This window comes from Arvicanthis niloticus, chromosome 3 (assembly GCF_011762505.2).
Source record: "Arvicanthis niloticus isolate mArvNil1 chromosome 3, mArvNil1.pat.X, whole genome shotgun sequence".
Taxonomy (NCBI): Eukaryota; Metazoa; Chordata; class Mammalia; order Rodentia; family Muridae; genus Arvicanthis; species Arvicanthis niloticus.
Window position 1 is genome coordinate 41543069 of NC_047660.1, and position 19921 is coordinate 41562989.

The window sequence follows — 19921 nt, forward strand, 5'->3', positions numbered from 1 at the left end:
AGATGCTGTCTTTTCTCCACTGTGTTTTTGGACTCTTTGGAAAAATCAGGTTCCTGTAGGTGGATAGAGTTAAGTTTGGGTCTTCAGTTTTGTTGCCGAGACGAACGTGTCTATTTTAATGCCGACATCATGCTGTTTTAACTGTTAGAGCTTTGTAGTGTAATCTGGGATGATGATACCTCCGGCAGCCAGTCCCTCCTGTGGGAGCAGACTTCAAGTCTAATTAGGAAGTGGTTAGTTACCCTGCAGCCATTGTGCAGTAGTTACATCAGGAGACACTTTTGTGTGGCAGGTTAGTACTGCGACATGCACAGGGCCCATCTCTGGGTCAAATCACGGGTGCCTTCTGTTCAGAAAAGTCAGCCTAATTAGGATGTCAGTGCCATTTAGAGTAAGAGCTGCCATCACACCTGGTATGAGGTTGAACTGGGGAAACAGGTGGGGAGGGGGATCGTCAGATTTCAGGATACACAGATTAAAGGAGGAGGTCTAAAGTAAAAGGAGCCTAGAAGTCAGGGTGAGAGGTGGAGACCAGCACCCCCAGGCTTTTCTGATGCCTGCGGGGGGGGGGGGGTGGTGTGTGGATTTGGTAGTGCAGGCAGCAAAGCCATAAAATGGTCAGGGTTTCACTTTAGAAAACTGTCTTAATGGCCAGGGGAAGGGTGAAGTAGGTTATTGGTGTCTTCGTGAAACAGTGCTTGTGTAAGAAAAATAGATCCATTTGTGACTTCTTTATCTTTATATATATATATATAAAAAACCCTTTCAATTATGTACTGTATTTACCTCTTCATTATCTTAAGTAGAACTTTACAAAAATCCCAATATATGCACTGCTCTGATTTGAATTTCTCGATGATTTATTTTTAGAATAAATTAGATATTTACACTGTCTTCACACAGTCTGTACCCAAGGATTCTAGAATTCTACCACATGTGACTTGAGACGCTTCAGCAGGGTAGTCTTCCCTGAGCTCCCTTACTTTCGGCTCCCCTTGGTAGTAGACGAAGGATTGATGGGCTGTCTCCTCAAAGTGTCTGGAAATGAGACTGTAACAGAGAGACATGGCTATTCTGTATGGTTTAAAATGGTTTTAGGGGGAAAGGTAATAATTTGTATGTGAAAGAAACAGCAACTATATCAAGAAGACACATTTGTAGAAAGTAACTCAGGGCCATAGCTCTCCTGCCTGAGCCCGTTTTCATGTGGCCTCCACAGTGGCTCTGTCTGGTTTAGGAGAGATGCCAGGCAGTGAGTGTTTGGGCTTGGATTGGAGAGATAGATGGCTTTTGGCCCTCATTGTGGTTTTGGTCTCTGTCCTATTACCAGTTTTAAAATAGATACGGACACTGCCCCTTTACAAGAATATTTTGCCATAGGCATTACTATTCTGATGGCTTTTTGAACTATTAGCTGCATTTTATATTCTTTTAAAAATATTTTTATTTTGCTAAAAAATCACAGAACATAAAATTTACCACCTTAACACTCACATGCAAACATTTCAGTAGTGTTTAGTATAGTTATATCACCTAACAATATGATCTTTATTTAGTTATTTGGCAGTTTTATACACACATCTTGGTTCTCCTCTCTTCCCCATCCTTTCTTATCTTCCTCCCAGCTCCCCCATCCTCCCTACTGGTCCTCTTCATGACTTTTGCTTTTGTTTTGTGACCCATGTTTAGTCAGTCATCTATGTGGCTGTTGGATTTGGTTATCCACTGGAGCCTGGTTATCAGTGGACATACAACTGGAAGGCAGTAATTCTCTTCTTGCCCCGAATGCATCTATAAGAAATAGTTAAGCAGTAGGGTAGGATCACCCACTCCTGAATCTCTTCTCCATCTTTGCAAAAAGCAGTCTTTTTGCTTGTATACTAATACTTCATACTCCTTTCAGACCAGAGAATTTTCCAAAAAAAAAAAAATCACCTTTTATTTATGTTGAAATAAGGTATACAAAATTGATTTTCTTCACTAAAATAACAGCAATATTTTCCATGTCATTTCTAGATAAGCCATGAAGCATTTATTTTTGTACATTTTGCTTTCAAATCAAGACAAGGCTGTATCTTCTATCATGAACAAAGGAGAAAACATGCAAGTCCTTTGGCTTTGTGGATGTCCTCTGACTCAGTGAACCACTTACGAAACATGCACGCAACTCAGCTGTAGGCCACACTTCCCATCTTAGACATAAATGCTGAGTTAACATTTCTTTAAAGACTGACTGACCCTAAATCACCCACTGGAGCCTTCATAGGGGTAGTCATCGATGCTCCCTCCCCACCACACTACTGTACTGGATAATATCTTTCTTTCCACATTCCCTCTTAACCTTTTTATGATGCCGTCCTTTCATGAGTCGCTTATACCTCTGAAGCTTCAAGCTATGGAACAGAATAGATTAAGGTTGGAAGCTGTTGTTCAGAAATTGTAAGGTGCAAGGTTTTTTTGTTTTATTTTGTGTGCCTGTGTGTGCATGTGTGTGCATACATGTGTGTGTGTGTGTTATGTATGAATGTATTTTAAATATACATATTCAAAATTATATATTTGAAAAACATTTAAGTGCAAGTTACTGAGCCAATAACTGATCATATATTTGGTGTTAGAATGTAAAACATATTTATCAGAGTTCACTGCGTCTTAGAGTGTAAAACATATTTATCAGAATTGATTGTGTCGGTAAGGACCAACCTGAGCATGTGCACATGCTTAGAGAAAGCCTCTCTGCAGGTCTTGAACAGGGAACATAACCACACCTACCGTAAAGCTGTTGTTAGCATTTTTTTGTGCTTGCTTCAGCGACACTGGCATCTGAGAGGTCAACTTCATCAAATATTTGTCCTTTTGACCAGAATAGGCTCTTGATGAGAGGTGATAGTTCTTCACAGTTGGATTTTAGGTTTTTAGCAGAAGTTATATATGCTGTTTGGTTGACTGAAGGGAAAGGCTAAGAGGTGGAAGGAGATACAGCAGGTGGGAGAGCCAGAGGGGATGTGTGCCACGTGTCATGTGACCTGTTACATCTCATCATGCTGCCTCCTTAAGTAAGAGTCTCTTCATGAGTTATAATATTCTGTTCAGGTCCTGGGAGAGCTTTTGAGATGAGCCACCTTGCTTGTGCAAGATAAGGAAGGCCCAGAATGTGGGCTGGTAGGATCTGTGAGGATGGCAATCCCAGTGCGTGGTCACCGCTTTCTCTGATCTTGGCGTGCTGGCTTCTGAGAGCAGATCAGAACTGTTCTTGGGAGGTCTTGACTTCAGTGTGGAGTCTTGGTTTTCACCTGTCCACTGTAGTGTGTTAGCCTTTCCATTGCATTTCTCATAGGAATGAAAAAATGGGACTTAGCCCCACCACCAGCCCCCATTCTATTTACAGCCTCATTCTGACCTGTTTTCTGTCCTTTGCTGCCTGGGAAGTCTCCTGGCTTTGCTGAGGTCGAACACATCCTGTAGAAGCTACTTACCTGCTTCAGACATTTCACTAGGCCTTTGCACTTACAGTAAAAGGAAGGTCCCCCTCCCGAGGCTGGCAGATCCTGTCTCTCATCTCCTGAACCTTCGTGTCTTGATCCTTTCTGTCTGCTCCAGCTGTTATTTGTCCTGACAGCGGCTGGCGAACACTTAGTTACCTTTTCCAAGAAGCTCTTAGAATTCATGCCTGGAAAATACTGTCTGAACTTAATAGCATAATGATATCATCATAATAATACTTGGTGCCGCTTACTGAGACTTTCTGTAGCCCAGATACTGTGCTAAGTGTTCTCAAAATGTTATTGTTTCATGAACCTAAAAGCAACAAGCTTGTAAAATTGGTATTGTTCTGCTCCCCCACCCCCTTTTTTTAAATAGAAAATGTTGCAGTGAAGAAGTAGAGTGACCTAGTTCTGCACTGCTAGTGTCATAGAGCCTGGCTTGAAATCTGGCTGATTCTAGACCGGTTTCTCTGGTACTGAAGTTTCAGAAGTACTTTGTTACCATTAAGTTGCAGTGATTTCCCAGCGGACACTTAGAGCACACTGCAAAGTAGACATCTGACTGAAAATCAAAGTAAACATTAAAATGACCTCATTACTTTACCGAACAAGAAAGTTTTCTGGGGCTTTCTAGCTCGTTGGTAACGTACGGCGTTTTTATAAAGCTTGCAAATAAATCCTAAAATCCGACAGGGTTTTATCTCAGTCATTCATAAAGATTTCATTATTACCTGGGAGCTAATTTCCAGGCATTTAAGATACTCCCATGTGCAGTTAGTGGAGCAATTTAGACCTTTGGTTTTCTGCATTGTTTTTGCCTTAGAGATTGTAGCATTATTGTTCTCGTGTTGAATTCAGAATAAGTGTGAGCCATCCTGGACCCCTTCCCAGTGGGTCGCTTGAAGACTGTTGTGGTGTCTCTCCTCAGGACATGTCATTCCACCTTCCTCTTCATTTCTTGTTTTCTTCCAATTACAGTGAAACATTAATTTTTCATGACATAAAATAAACCCTGGGCCATCATATTTTAATACAGATTGTAAAATAAGAAAAGTAGATTGTGGAACATGTTTTGTGGGGTAAGATTACAGTGGGAAACCGCAGAGAACAGAACATACTGCGGTCTCAAACTGGTGGTCATTGAGATGAGTCTCACCGAGATCAAGGCTTGAAAGGACCTGGACCTCGTGCTGTGCTGTTCTAATCCCAGAGTCGGGGCGGCAGAGACAGAAGGACCTCTGAGGCTCACTGGTCAGCCAGGCTAGTCTGTGTGGTGTGCTCCAGGCCATTGAAGTGGTGGGTTGATCCTGAAGAATGACACCCACAAATATCATTTGGCCTCTACACGAATGCACACACACACACATGCACACACATGTGCACACATCAACATATAAGCATGTATTAGGACGATGTGAACATCCTCCCCTGACCCATGCTTTCCCAAGTAAAAGCCAAAGGGTGACTGTGAGTGGAGGAGCTCAAGAAAGAGTCGGAGACTAGGTGCATGCAGTTAGAGAAGTTCAGGTGTGTGGCTGCAGACAGTGGAAGTGAGCTGACATTTTATAAAGCACTCAGTAGAATCCAGTCCAGAGTCACAGAGGCCCACCCTACCTCTTCCAGACACATCTCCTGCTGCCCTGTTGGAAACACTTGCACACATTTGTTACAGAATGCTTTCTGAAGAGTCCCCAGATGTCTGTGCTGCCTTATGTCTGTGTGAATCTGCTTTTGAGTGCTGTGACAAAATCCCTGGGGAGAACAGTTGAAAGAAGGAAAGGTCTTATTTTGGTTCACAAGTTTTAGAAGTTTCAGCCGGTGGTCATTCGAGTCGATTGCTTGTGTCCTGTGGTGAGTGAGATAAAGAATTGTGGAAAGGAACACATGGCTGAGCCAAGAGACACAGAGACTGAGAGACGTTGGGGACAAAATGTATCCATTTTTGCCCCCCCCCCCCTTCCAGCAACGAATGGCCTACTTTTTCCAGGCAGGCCCCATTCTTCCGACTCCTAATGGCTCAGGGATTGATCAATGGATTAGTCAAGCTCAGGCCTTCATGACTGATGTCTGTCCCAATCACTGCTACACTGGTGACCAAGCTTTCAACGTGTGAGCCTTTCAGGGACATTACTGATCCCAACATCTCTACCTTTGTATACCCCAATATGCTGCTTTTGTTGTATAAAGGCCTTCTGCAGAGGCTTCCCAGGGGGGACATCCTTGATTCCCACTGGGGTTTGCTGATGCATTCTTCTTTGGGCCACCACATGTAGTGCTTTGCATCTGCCTTGGTTATAAGAACAAGCATCTGTTGTGTATTATACTAGGCTGTCTATTATATCCTGGCTCTGTTCCATTTGTACAAATGAATATGAGGACATTGAAGACTTGTCTGAGTTCATCAGCTGCCTGTGTTGAAGCTAGGAGTTAAACATGTTTCTCGATCCAGAGGTCATTTGCTTTAATAATCAGCTTATGACATGGCACCTCTAGCATCCTCACTCTGTGTAAGCTGTGTGAAAGGCACTCTCCTGCAGATGTCAGTTTGTGTGCCTGTGCCTTTTAAACAGTCTATGAAGAATTCTTTGTTTTGTTTTGTTTTGTTTTGTTTTTTGAGACAGGGTTTCTCTGTGTAGCCCTGGCTGTCCTGGAACTCACTCTGTAGACCAGGCTAGCCTCGAACTTAGAAATCCACCTGTCTCTGTCTCCCAAGTGCTGGGATTAAAGGCGTGCACCACCACTGCCCGGCAAAGAATTCTTTTGTCAAATTAAGTTTTTTCTTAGACAATCTCATTGAGGAATTCTGGCTATTCTTACTCCTACCTTCTGTATCTCCTTCCTAATGAGCCCTCTCTCATAACAAGTCTCTTTCTTACATTCACATCTTTTGTTTTGTTTTGTGACACTGTCCAGCATAGCCTGGTAGATTCCCCAGGGGGTACACAACTGAAGTCAGTGACTCTCAGTCTCCCAGAAGCTGTCAGTAGCCAATTCTACCTGTAAATAATCTTCGAGAACCATGTCAAATTCGCTTTTACTTTCTGATACTTTATGTACATTCTCTTGAATGGCCTGTGATGTGAACAACGTATTCTCTCTTGTGCTTTGTAAGATGTAAACCACGGTGTGCAGAGTGCTAATGAGCTTGGGTCATGGGTTCTGAGTGGGACCTGGGTTGGGGTTTCATTTTCATCTTGTCATTGTGTTTCTGTTTTGTCCCTAGACCAGTATTAGGGAAGGACAGCTGCTGAAGCAAACCAGCTCTTTCCAAAGGTGGAAAAAGAGATACTTCAAGCTTCGAGGACGCACACTCTATTATGCGAAAGACTCCAAGGTAACTCGGGAAGACTGCTCTCAAGCACTGCATGCTATGGCTAGATCTAAAGCCTGTTGTACAAGCTGCATTTGTCTTGGATCCTCATAATAGCCTAACTGTCCTCATAATGGATTTATTATAAATGTGGTCATCTTGCACCCCACCACAAGAGGGAGCTATTGAGTCAACCTATTCTTGAGGGATAATCTTATGGGGGCCTAAGATTATCCAATGTTGCTTGATTCCCCTTTCTTTTTCTGTCTAATTAAAATAAGTTATAAACAACTTAAAATAAATTCAAAGCTTTGGGTCTTTTTACTTTCTCCTTTTAAATTTTTTTCTGACTATCAGATAGTGAGGGTTGCTATAGCTATTAGGAATTTACATTCTGGGGTCAGATATAAGCTCACAGCTCAACTCACGCACAGTTCACAGTGTGGTTCTGGCTACCATGTGCTGCTGAGAGAAAGGTGAAGACCGTGCATGTTGAGTGTTTTCAGAATCTGGGACATAAATAATCCCTTCATTATGGTAGTAGTTAAGAGTAAAAAAACACATTGTAATAAAATTGAGACGAAATAATTTTTATGTAACAGTTGAATGAAGCAATAATGTAGTTGGGGGAAAAGATCCATATTAAAACAGATATTTTAATATTGCATGAAAAGTAGACATTAGGGTGCCAGAGAACTAATCATTTCCATTTTTATAAAAAATGTATGTCCCTGATGTAATCAGTAGAGTCATTAGTAGAAGCTGAAAAACCAACCAGTCAAGAAACCTAATCGTTAGTCTGTGGAACAGCGGTAGAAGGAGTAGCTGAATACTTATGTTAAAGTAATAACAAAATAATCTTATTTTAAAGGTCTGATGTTGACTCTTATCCCTGGTCCGGCTCCATCATGTCTTTGCACATTGCCCTGTAGAAACATCAACTTCTTGGTCGCCTGTGACTTGGGCTGTAGGTCCAGTTAAGTGGCCCTCAGATAGTCCCGTGTGTGAGACGGAGCTTTGGTCACTGACACTTTTTGGTTTTTCGAGACAGGGATTCTCTGTGTGGCCCTGGCTGTCCCGGAACTCACTCTGTAGACCAGGCTGGCCTCGAACTCAGAAATCCGCCTGCCTCTGCCTCCCAAGTGCTGGGATTAAAGGCATGCACCACCACTGCCCGGCCACTGACACTTTTTGATCAAAATAATGTTTAAGAGTTTGAAAGAAACAGACAGGGTTTCCTGTTTGCCGAGCACAGCCACCATCCTCTTTAGACACACTTTAGTAGACAAGGACAGCAAGCTCTAAAACCTTCAGTATACCACCAAGATCTGGGTCAGGCCTGTTCTCAGTCTACACTCACCAAACCTGTGGGCCACAAGCTTGTGTGAGTGTGTGAATGTGTGAGTGTATGTGTGTGTGCACACACGCATGTTTGTGTGTGTGTGGTATGTATGCATGCGTGTGTGCGCATGTGTGTGAGTGTGTGTGTGGTATCTATGCATGTGTGTGTGTGTGTGTGTGTCCCAGTTACTGCTCCATAGCCGTGGCAGATAGGCCTTCAGAGGACAGCAGTCGTTTGTGGGGAGGCTGCTTAGCTTCATAGGGCAGCCATGTTTTCATGGTTTCACTCATTCTTCTTGAGACAAAGTCATGCAGTGTCCCTAAGTTAACTCTCACTTTTGATTCCTAATTCTTGACATCACCTTGGTAGTCATGGGCTGATAGTGAAAGCACGGAAGAGCCCAGAGCTGAAGTCCTGCATGACGTGTTCGTGTTCTTGTCTGCCAACAGTCCTTGATATTTGATGAAGTTGACCTCTCAGATGCCAGTGTCGCGGAAGCAAGCACAAAGAATGCCAACAACAGCTTTACGGTAGGTGTGGTTACGTTCCCTGTTCAAGGCCTGCAGAGAGGCTTTCTTTAAGCATGTGCAGATGCTCAGGTTGGTCCTTACCGACCCAATCAATTCTGATAAATATGTTTTACATTCTAAGATGCAGTGAACTCTGATAAATATGTTTTACGTTCTAACTCCAAATATATGGCTCAGTAAACTGGGGTTTAAATGTTTTTTAAATATATATTTTTGAATATGTATATTTAAAATATATTCATACATCACACACATACACACACACACACACACACACACACACAGTAGCTCACATGTCTCTCTAATTCTAGCACGTGGGAGGAGGAGGTAGAAGGATTGCCATGTATTCCAGGGCAACCTGGGCTACACAGTGAGACTGTGTTTCAGACAGACAGACAAGATTTGTTTTCCTTTTTGCTCTTTAATTTTTGTGTTTTTAAAGGTTTTTACTTCTCTTCATCATTTACTTAACTCTAATGTTCTCAAGTTCACAAAACCTTTGCTGTGTCTCTGCTGTCTTAAAGAATAACACGTTCTCCCCTCATGCCCACTCCAGCTGCTACTGCAGGCAGTTCAGGTTTCCCTTTCTCCCCACTTAGGTAATTCATCAGGAGACTCTTGAAGAGGGTTCTTCTGTTCCTGCCTCTTTTCTAATGAAAAATTGCATTGATTCAGGGACTAGCTTGTTCGCCATCACCTGCAAATTCCACCTCCCACTCAGTCATAAAATCTTGTTTTAAAATCTCTCAGTGTTCTGATGCTGGCCTTCCACACCCTTCCCTGCAGTGTGCATGCTGTGTACCCCCTGCCCTGCAGCGTCCTGGGACTCAGCTTTCCTGCTCCCCCTGTCCCTGCCTCTTGAAATCCTTTCTCTTGTTTCGTTCTTCTGCTTCTTTCATTTACAAAATCAAAATATAAATTGACTTCTTGTTATATCACCAGTATTTATGATAAGCAGAGAAATCTTAAAAAATTGATATATATCTCTCAGTAAATAAATATATATACCAATAAATATATATTTGCATATGTAAATCTCCCTCTAGATTTTCCTTAGTTCAGGAAGCTGCCGTGGCTCTTCACGCAGTGACACACTTTTTAGCTCCCCTGTGATACATTGCTTTTACTAAGTCATCACACCTACTCATACTTCCAACCCTCACACCGGGAAATCTCCGCCACCGACACCAATGTCTGGTGGTTAGGTGCATAGAGCACAAGACAGCCAGGTAAGCAAACAGAAAGGACCCTGACAGAGGTGAGCACTGGCGAGGAGATGAGTCGGGAGAGGAAGCGAGTGGATTCAGATTCTGTCTTATTGATTTATGGGCATGTGGGATAATTCATAGTGTAAACAGTGCTTTGCCGCTCCTTCTCCCCAGGGAGAGTTGAGTTTGAGAAGAGGAAAGCCAAGAATAGAATCCTGGGAAAATGTTAAAATGTAAGGTTTGACCAGAAGACTGAGCAAGAGCATTCTTAAGTGAAGAAGTAGCATCTCGAGGGCGCTGATGTAATAAGAACCCAGCGCCAGACAGTTTCAAGATGGAAGTTGCTAAATGTCAGGTGCTGTGGAGAGGGCAGGTCCAAGAGGAATTGAGAGGTGACTCGAATTTGTGAACTTGGGGCTTGTGTGGTCATGTGACTGGGTGGTTTTTTCAGGGTGGTGTGGTGTGCGTTAGGCTGTTAATTTGGAGTGGGGCAGCAGGCTTTTTCCCGAGGCTTGGCCATTAGGAGCCGGGAGTGTTTGGGGGCTGAGAGCATTGTGGTTTTGCTGCTCTTTTTCACTGTGCTTTAGAACTGGCTTTGAGTGTGTTTATATGAAGATCAGAAGGAGCTGCTAGTGGGGCAGGGTTGCTGCGTGAGCTGATGGGTGTAAGAGGCAGTGCGTGGCATGAGCACAGAGCCGAGGGGGCAGGCGTGGGCAGCAAGTGTGTGCATTTCAAGCCCAGATAGTTCCATTTTCTCAGTGAACCCAAAGACAAGGTTGTGTGGCTGTGAGTGGGAGCCCTGGAAGGCTTAGTATAGCTTCTGCGGAGAGATGGCATGGAAGGCATCCGGGACCTGTAAACCACATCCACTAAAGACTGGCTTTAGTAATGCCTATACTCTCTGTGCTTATAGAACAGTCTTTCAATTAATAGAGAGCAAGCAAATGGATTGGTCCAGAGCGGTGGTTTACAAGGCCTTGGGGCAGCAAGGTGAAGGTAATGCTGGGTGCTTAAAGCCTCAGAAGCTTATAGCTTCTCCTCTCTATGCTCAGTGTTTGAGACTAAAAGAGATAGGTTTGCTATTATCCGAGCAGGCGCCAGTAAACACGAGGACTATATAATGTTCGTGACCTCTCTTCACTGTCTGTCTCATATGTGCCATTCTGTCTACCCTTCCTGAGGCCGTTGTGTGGTGGTGGCTTTCTCCCTGTGACTGTAGAAATCCCACCACTTCTCCAGTTCTTCTGCTTCTCTCATTTGCAAAATATAAATTGACTTCCCATTATATCATTGGCATTCATGATAAGCAGAGAAGTTCAGAAATGGAGATTGTATTTATATCTGTCTGCACATATAAATCTTCCATCTTTACCTTCAAGGTTGAGATGTTGCTTAATATCCAAGCTTGTAAGCTAGGCTGAGAGAGAAAGTTCCTTGCTACTCCTACCAGTGGAACTAACCATTTGGCTTCCTCTAGGAGGGAACAAAGGATTTATTCATTTATTTATACCATAGAGATCTAGAATTAATCTGAAGAAAGGAACCAAAGTTTACAGTGCAATGGTTAGAATATTTTCAGGTATGGTCTGGGGCTTAGAGCAGATACATTCAGAAGGAACAGAAACACCTAGGTTTGGAAAGATTATGCAAATTACTTGTGCAACCCTGCCTTGCCCCCGGCTGCTCTCGTATGCCCGTTGTGAGCAGAACTTGCCCGTAGCCTGCCCTGTACATAGGTAGGTCTGGGTTTTTATCATGACCTCCCTGAGTGTAGGGACTATATCTGTCTTTGTACTTCAAAGAACTTTCCTTGCTTTTGGTACATGAGATCAAAGTTTCCATCAGCGTGAGAAGACATAGTGACTTGGATATTTCATCAACCAACTGTTCTTTCTGAAGTTCATGAGGCTGGCGGTGTAGAGGCTGAAAAGGGAGATAGCTTAGTGTTGTCCTGTAATAAGAACTTGGTAGAACTTTCCACAGCATAAAATGGAGCAAAAGGCATGTTTTCAAGTGGTAATTGACAGCCCTCTTGCTAAAATATTTAAATATCCTGTCTTCCTAGATCATCTTGACGGCTCCTGACACCGCTGTTTTAGCTGGTTCATGTCAGAGGTTAATGGCGCAGCATGATGGGATTGCGGCTAAAGACGCTGGGAGTGGCCAAACTCTGCCCTTCCTGAAGTCCCTAAGGGTCATATATTGACAAGAAGTGGTGGTACATGGGCAATCTATAAATAGTTGGTAGAAAATAGAAAACTTAGGCTTTGCTTGAAAATGAATGCTCAGCTCTGCCGAGATGGCTTCTATTGTGAGTGTCCCACAGAGCACTGCAGCTGCTAGCTTAGCCTTGAAGCAGCTCATTGTCACCTTTGTGGTCAGGATCTATGAGTTCCATGAGGCACACGGACACCAAGACTGCAGCCAGGGGATTGTGGGTGTGGTTTAAGATGTGCGTACACTGTGGGTCCTGTCTTACAGCCTCCCAGTCCACACCTTCCTTTCCTACCCGGGTTTTAATGATTTTTTTTTGGTTGTCTAAATCATCATGAGTATCATATCAGTTTTCCGCTGCTCTGTATTGCACTATTATGATCCCAGTAGCTTTTTCAAAAATGCCCATCGATCTGACAGTGTCTGGGTTGTGAAGCACAGCTGGATTCCTCTTCCCCAAGTCTCACAATGTTGACAAAAAGTTTGTAGATGAATTTTAAAGATTTACTCGTTATTTTTAATTACACGTATTTATTTGTATGGAGGTGGGTAGGTGCTTGGGCACATTCAGGGGTGTGTGGATCTCAGAGGACAACACTTACCAACTAGAGTTGGTTCTCTCTCCTTCCTTCCTAAGCTCTGGGGATTGAACTCAGGACATGAGGTTTGACAGCAAGGAACTTTCTCCACTGCACCCTCACAGGAACCCCACACGGTCTTGGGCTTCTTTTGTTAGAGTTTTATGAGTGGCTTTTGTGACAGGCAGCCATTAAAACCTACTAATACTGACAGCACCTTTTTTGTGACTTCAGGCGGTGGAACTGCAGCCAGGGACTAGGAAAGGACACTTGCAGATATCCTTACTATTAAATGGACAAACGAGGTTATTTCTAGTTTAAATTCTGCTGCGATGGGCAGAACTTAAAAGCTTCTGTTATAAAGTCAAACAGCCTGGGTTTGGCTTTTAGCTCAACCCTGTTATGTGGCCTAGGCCACACGAGTTAATCCCTTTAAATCCACATTTGCTCAAGTATACTGAGAGCTGCAGCAATGGAGTACCTGCTTCCTAGGGCCCTGAGTGTCAAATAAATGTGACAACGTATAAAGAACCTAGAACAGTGATGAGCATGCAGTTTAGTCAATGGTGGTGGCTTTTATTCTGAATGTAGCGTCCATCTTTCCTCCACAGTTGGCACTATATGGCCAACTTATGAATGTTTGGGAACTTTAAGGGCTATTGAGATGAATCCCATCTTGAGAGGACATTCCATCCGGCCTGTCTTTGAGAGGTATAAAGAAGATCTCTGTCTACTTTTTGTCCTATGTTAATTAGAATGGTTGGGAAAAGCAACCAGTTAGCAATGAGATGGTAGTTATAGATTATTAAGGTAATGTTATTTACTAATGAAGGGATTTGAGGTGACTTAAACACTACCTCAGTCACAGCTTTTGGAGCTGTTCTGATGGGTCCTTTAAACTTGAATGAAGATTAAGATAAACTTCAGATAAATGCATCATCATTTTAAAGAAGCTGTAATGGTACTTTAATCTTCTGAGATGACAGGGGCCAGGCTTTGTGACCCAGGTCTGTAATCCCAGTTGATGGCTGAGTCAGAAGTCTCTCAAGTTCTTGATGAAATCTCTCTGGAGATGCCCTCATCCTGAGAGGTGTGTTTCCCAGGTGATTCCAAGTCAAGTGGAAGTTGGTGTAAGCAGCTTTCGGCACACCTGCCCAGATATGGAACCCTGGGCAGTACAGCTCTTTTTTTTTTCTGGCTTCTTTCAGAGCTAAACATAAGGGCCTCTGCTCACATGGTGTCTGCATGTGACCCAGCAAGACAACCCAGGTGGGGATGCACTAAGAGGGTCCCCACACAGTCACACACAGCTTCACACACAGCTCAGTGGAAAACGCCAAGGACAGCTAAAGTGACTAAAGAATCTCTACAAACACCCCATGATGCTTTTTGCCATCTTTTGCCACCTCCCCCAATGCTGGGGTTCCAGCCTAGGGCCTTCACATCTTCAATAATCACAAAGAAGTGGCCCCTTCTCCCCTCCCTTACTCCCACTTTTATTTTACATTTTATTGTGAGACAGGGTCCTACTAAGTTGCTCAGATTAATTAGCCTTGAAAGTGTCCTGCATCATCCCTGCACTGAGCCTAGACTGAACAGAAGAAGACAGCCCAGTGAGTGTTAGCATCTCCTTTCTCTGCGAAGATGGGGGTGGGAGGCACCTGGTCCTATGCCCATAGAGCTGACTGGTGACTGCTGTGATGAGGATGTCTTCTCAGCCTGTAAGCCCAGATAAGTCCTTTCTCCCCTCACTTGCTTCTCAGGAGGTATTTGGTCACAGTACCTGGAAAAGACACCACTATTGGATTTGATTCTGATTCTGGCAGCAGAGTATAAAGTGTTTACATTCAAAGAAACCATCAAGCAAGGAGAACATACTGTTGTGAGCCTTACAAGCCAGGAGTTCTGTATCCATGCCATCTTTGGCAGAGCAGCCTGGGTTTAATGGGAAGGAGAAGTGTCCCGGGAGTTTGTTTCTGAAGTGGTTGCTTTCTGTTTATTCTGGCTTCCTCTCAGTTGACAACATTCAGCTGTTTCTCTCTGAAGAGGGACATCACATCCTTTGAACCTAAGAAGGTGTCAGTTTGCTTTCATCCAGTAACATCTCAATATTTAATCCTGAAGGAAAAGACTGAGAACTAGCCTTTTCCCACGTGATCTGTGGAAGAATGTCATGTCATGTAAAAGGTACACTGATAATCGCCCAAATGAAGGATCCCTTAGCTAAACAAGTCACCTACCCTAGTTAATAATATGGATTCTTGTTATATATGCTTTATACCTGACAAGTCATTTAACTTTATACCAGTCCAATGAAGCGATCCTACCATAGTCTCTACTATATAGACAAGAAACAGAGAAGCCAGTCTCTAAGTCATGGAAGCCACGAGGGGTGTGCACCCTTAGTCTACACTCCGACCACTCTGCTGACATCCCTGCTGGTCATTTAAATATATGTGGCAATGAGAGTGAGCCTCTGCTTGGTCTCCAGTGTCCAGTTGTCTTCTGTACAACACCTCAGTGAAAATCTTAGGCTATACTACCCGATGTCCAGGACACATGTGCTGGTCGGACTACAAATCCAGAAGATTGCAGTACATTTTGGGGGTGTTGGCTCTTAAAGAGAAATGTAAAAGAAGGTGGCCGATATTGTAAAGCTGTCTGGGAGTCTTGGGATGAAATGACATTAAGGACTTTTTTTTTTAATTAAAAAATTGGAATGTAAACTGAATAAGTAATAATAAAAGTAATAATTATAATAGGGACTATGGACAACATGGGCCCAGAAGGTCACTGCTCTTGTCACACAAAGCTGGCAAGTTGAATTCAGGGTCCTCAGAGCCCATGTAAAGGTAGAAGGATAGAACTGACTGTACAGAGGTGTCCTCTAACTTCCATACATATGCCCCTGATGATGATGATGGTGATGGTGGTATTTTTAAGTTTTAAAGTTTTTGGAATATTTGAGGAATTATTATGAAGGAGAGGCAGTGATCGGTGTGTATGGTTGAATCCACAGAGGGTTGACTTCAACTCAACATAAAAGAACTTTCTAACTAGAATCATCTAATAGAACAGACCTGTTGTGAGGTAAGGACCTTGCCCATTCTTAGAACTATGCAGTCATCTTCTTCCCCGTCAGCAGATAGGGGCTTTCAGAGACTTGCAGACAGGCCCAGGTTCAGAGCTGAGATGGACTTCTCAAGGTCGGATGATGAAGAGCTGAGTAAATGTGGAGCTCTTGTTGGTTTGGGATGGTCAAGGAAGCACGGACTGAAATGGCTGAAGTGGCCTCGCCCCTTGCCACAGGCTATGTCATGATTCCACTCAGTGAGCTTCCTTTAAGGCTTTGAGGGGTCAGTGACCTGGTGTCTGTGTGGGAGCAGTGAGCCACTGATGGAAACAAATCCCCTTCTGGCCTCAAACACTGTGACTTTGCTGACCCCCCAAGCCTGGAGCTTGGCACAGAGGGGAAAGCCAGTACATATTTGTCAACTGAATGCACAAATGAATGATATTTATAAACTTAATTTTTCTTTGGGTAAGCAGTAGCATTTCATGTTATAGCCTAGGCACAGAATTTCCCCATTTTTACCCTATGATGTTTGGGTTTTTATAGTATCTCTGTAAATACCTCCATCTTCATGAAATTTTTACATTGTATAAGGTGACTCAGATTATTTTAAAACCAGAAAGTCTTGCAGACGTCATTCATTGCAGTGGTCTCAGCTTTGATTACATAAATATTAGAATCCTAATAATAAGCCAGCCTAATTATTTTATACCAATGTTGATTAAAATATTTCATGATACTTTAAAATGGTTCCAGGTTAACATACTACTTAGACGCTCAGGCAGGAGTGTTGCCATGAGTTTGAGGCCAGCCTTCCTTTTCTTCTTTTTTTTTATCATATCACTGGGCCGGTTGCCAGGGTTATATGAAGCTGGTGTCGTAAGTGGGCTTTAGTCGGAGGCATTTTGTGAAGACGAACAGGGCATTTCTGTCCAGTTGAAGTTTCCCATACCTTGGCGGACTGTCTTAGAGGACTGACCTCCCTAGCGTTTCTGTCAAATTGCAGGACCAGTGAATGGTAGCCTGACACACAGCCATCTTGGCCTTGGGACAAATGATAAATCTATTTCCTGTGGAAGTTTCATGTCCAAGGCCCTTTATACGTTCCAAATACATGGTCGTGAGCTGACGGCATTCACACTCGCCACAGTCCACAATTGGTCCTTGTAAGTATACGGAGTTAAACGTTAAGAACCATCCTTTTCCTGTAGATCTTTGTGGGTACTGGTAAGGGTTTCTGTCTGGGGTACTGAGTCAGCAGCCACAGCCTCTATGGCCACCCTGCTCTGCAGAGGTGTTAAACACGTCCAGGCAGTGCGAAGGACTACTCAGGGTCATACCTGATGAAGGGCTTAGTTAAAGACATGTTGGCCCCATATTCCTGTGGGCGAGCTCTGATTTCTGATATCTGTTTGCAGTCCAGACTGAAGGGCTCTGTAAAAGTCAGTGTCTTGCCTCATGCCACTGCCTGGACTAGGGACCTAATGTGGGCAAATGAGTTATTGGCCATAGTAATAATCGTAAAAATAGAATGTTAAGTATCTGGATTTGTCTAAAGAGGGCCTGCTGCTAGGTGATAGCCATCTGAATGAAGAAGCAGCAGGACTCTGAACGGCAGAGGCCTTGCATCCTGTGGTACGTGATCTGAAGAACAGCACGTCTCAGAGCTCACAGATTTTAGCTTCTTTGGACAATTTAAAGATTGAACCTTTAGGTTTTAAACATGTATCTTAATAGTTATGTTGTATGTTGAATGTTAAAAAAAAATTAAATAGTACTAAGGAAAGCCTGTTGTTTTACAAGAGTGTAGCAGTTGAAGGCATTTATTATACAGCAGCAAGCACTGCCTTTGGTTCTGAAAGCTCTGGTGTAGAAACCATAATGTGCAGTGAGGGTGGGGCTGCTCCCTATTTTGTGTCTCACCTCATTACCTCAGTAAGCTCAGGGAGGCTCCTCCTTCCAGGAAACAGGTTAAAGGGGCTGAGAGGTTCAGACAACTTACTCAGGGAAAAATTTTGTAGTCATCCAATAGCATAATTAATATTTAAATTTTCTGTGCTTTCCGTGTGAACGAATGGCATATTAGAATTTTCAGGCTCAAAGGATGGTAGTAACCTGGTAAAGGTCTGCTTTTTAGAAATTATGTTATGCGTATGAATATTTCCCAGCATGCGTGTACCCACACCACATGCATGCCTGGTACCCATGGAAACCAGGAGATGGTGTCTAGTCCCTTGGAACTGTAGTTACTGATTGTTGTGAGCTGCCACACGGGTACTTGGAACTGAACCTTTGCAAGAACAGAGGATGCTTCTCAGTGCTGCGTATTTTCTCCAGCTCCAAGGAGCACCATTGTTAATGGGATGTGTCCATTATCTCTCCATCCACGGTGAAGCTTCTCCATCTATTTAGCATGAAGAAGGCAGATGTAGAACAGCGAACCACTTACTTATTGTTTAGTGTGAATTCATATGTTGGTTGCTAATTGTCTTTATTTAAAAAAAAACTGGGAATAGTCACTTTACTTAGTGTTGTAGGAAAGAGTTCAATTTTCTGATAAAGTCACTAAGTTAGATGTTGAAGTTGTTTTCTTATTTATTTTATTTATTTATTTATTTATTTTATTTTATTTATTTTATTTATTTTTATTTATTTTTGTATCTTGGACTCAGTTTATACTTGGCCAAGACCACATCTTGATTCATGATGATAGAGATGGGTTTGTGTTAGTTCAGGACAGCTGACACCCTGGTCTTCAGTGGACCACTGAGATTGGAAGCCCATTGATGGCAGAGAGGTTGAGTGACGGCCAGCTGGGGACCTCCATTCTCACTGGTTTCAGCAGTTGTGACCTGCTGGTGGGTGAGTTAAGAAGGTTGGACAGTCCTGAAACTCAGGCTGCAGTAGCTAATCAGGGTTGAGGGGGGACGGTCCACAAGCCCTCCCAGGGCAGTCTCAGAAGCTTCTGATACACGGCCGGGGAACTCTAGGCCAAAGACAGTCTTTTTGTTTTGAGGGAAAACAGACTAGTAGCAGAACTTTGAAGAGCTTAGAGGATATTATAAAGAGAGACATCCTTGGCTATCAGATGACTGGAACAGTTGTCCCTAAAATATTGGAGTTCCCAAAGCAATGAGAGAGGGCGAGACCACTCTGTGGCCAGGACTGCTTAGTTATGTGTGTGTTGTCTTCGGTTTAACATAAATCGCATGTTGAGACCCCAAAGATGGACTTCAGGAGTCCTGGAACTCCTTTGTTTCCTCCCAGTATGGTCATGTCTTCTTTTTGCTATTCAGCTAGCCTGGCTGGCCAGTAATCCCAGAATCCTCTTGTTTCCCCCTTCCCAGTGCTGGGATTCCAGGAGCCTGCTTTCCCTCTCAGCTTTTATGTGATCACTGGGGATAAATGTTTGGCCCCTATGCTTGCTTGGCAAGGTCTCTATTGACTGAAGCATCTTCCCAGTTATGTTCTGGTTTCTGTGCAAACCTTGTTAATTTTCTTTGTCAGAGTCCCATCAATAAGTCAACGTTTTGGGGTGACTGGAGTGTTGCAGAGCTATGTTTGATGGGGCAATTGTGCTGTCTACAGAGCAGTTGTGCCTTTTTAGGGCCTTTGTAACATTTCATATTACTGACTTAACAAGCTTTTCATGATGGGTAGAGATATGTCCACTGGCAAGGACTGACGTCGTTATTCTCAAAGTGGATGTAGAAAAATCTCTGAAAGATTCTAACCTGGGAGTTAATGTAAACAGGACACACATATCACAGGAAAGATCGAAAAGAAATTGCTTCGGTCTTGCTCTGAGCCCTCACTGCCTAAGTCTCTGGAATCATGGTGGATAATGAACCATTCTATGTATGTTTGTCAAGGGATACATTATGTGGGCATTGACTTCACATTGTCATAGCAAAAGACTGGAAAGAACCCAGATATGTCAATCAGAGATGACTAACTTATGAAAAGAACCCAGGTATGTCAACAAAGATGATTGACGTATGAAAATGTCACCAGTGCATCCATTTGAAGAAGATGTGTGTAACTACACAGGCTGAAACCTGCATTTTAAAAAAAGATTTATTTATTTGTTTATTTATTTTATGTATGTGAGTAACAGTGTCACTCAGATCTCATTATAGATGGTTATAAGCCACCATGTGGTTGCTGGGAATTGAACTCAG

General features: G+C 43.1%; 1 protein-coding gene across 2 annotated transcripts in view; it reads left to right on the plus strand.

Moving 5' to 3' along the window:
• The window catches only part of Dgkh (diacylglycerol kinase eta), a 159621-nt gene that overhangs the window by 64435 nt on the left and 75265 nt on the right, over window positions 1-19921 (plus strand). For both annotated transcript variants that reach the window (XM_034498972.2, XM_034498974.2), the window contains exons 3-4: window positions 6709-6819; window positions 8587-8667. In XM_034498972.2, the coding sequence (XP_034354863.2) occupies window positions 6709-6819; window positions 8587-8667 (192 nt within the window). The remainder of the gene's footprint in view (window positions 1-6708; window positions 6820-8586; window positions 8668-19921) is intronic.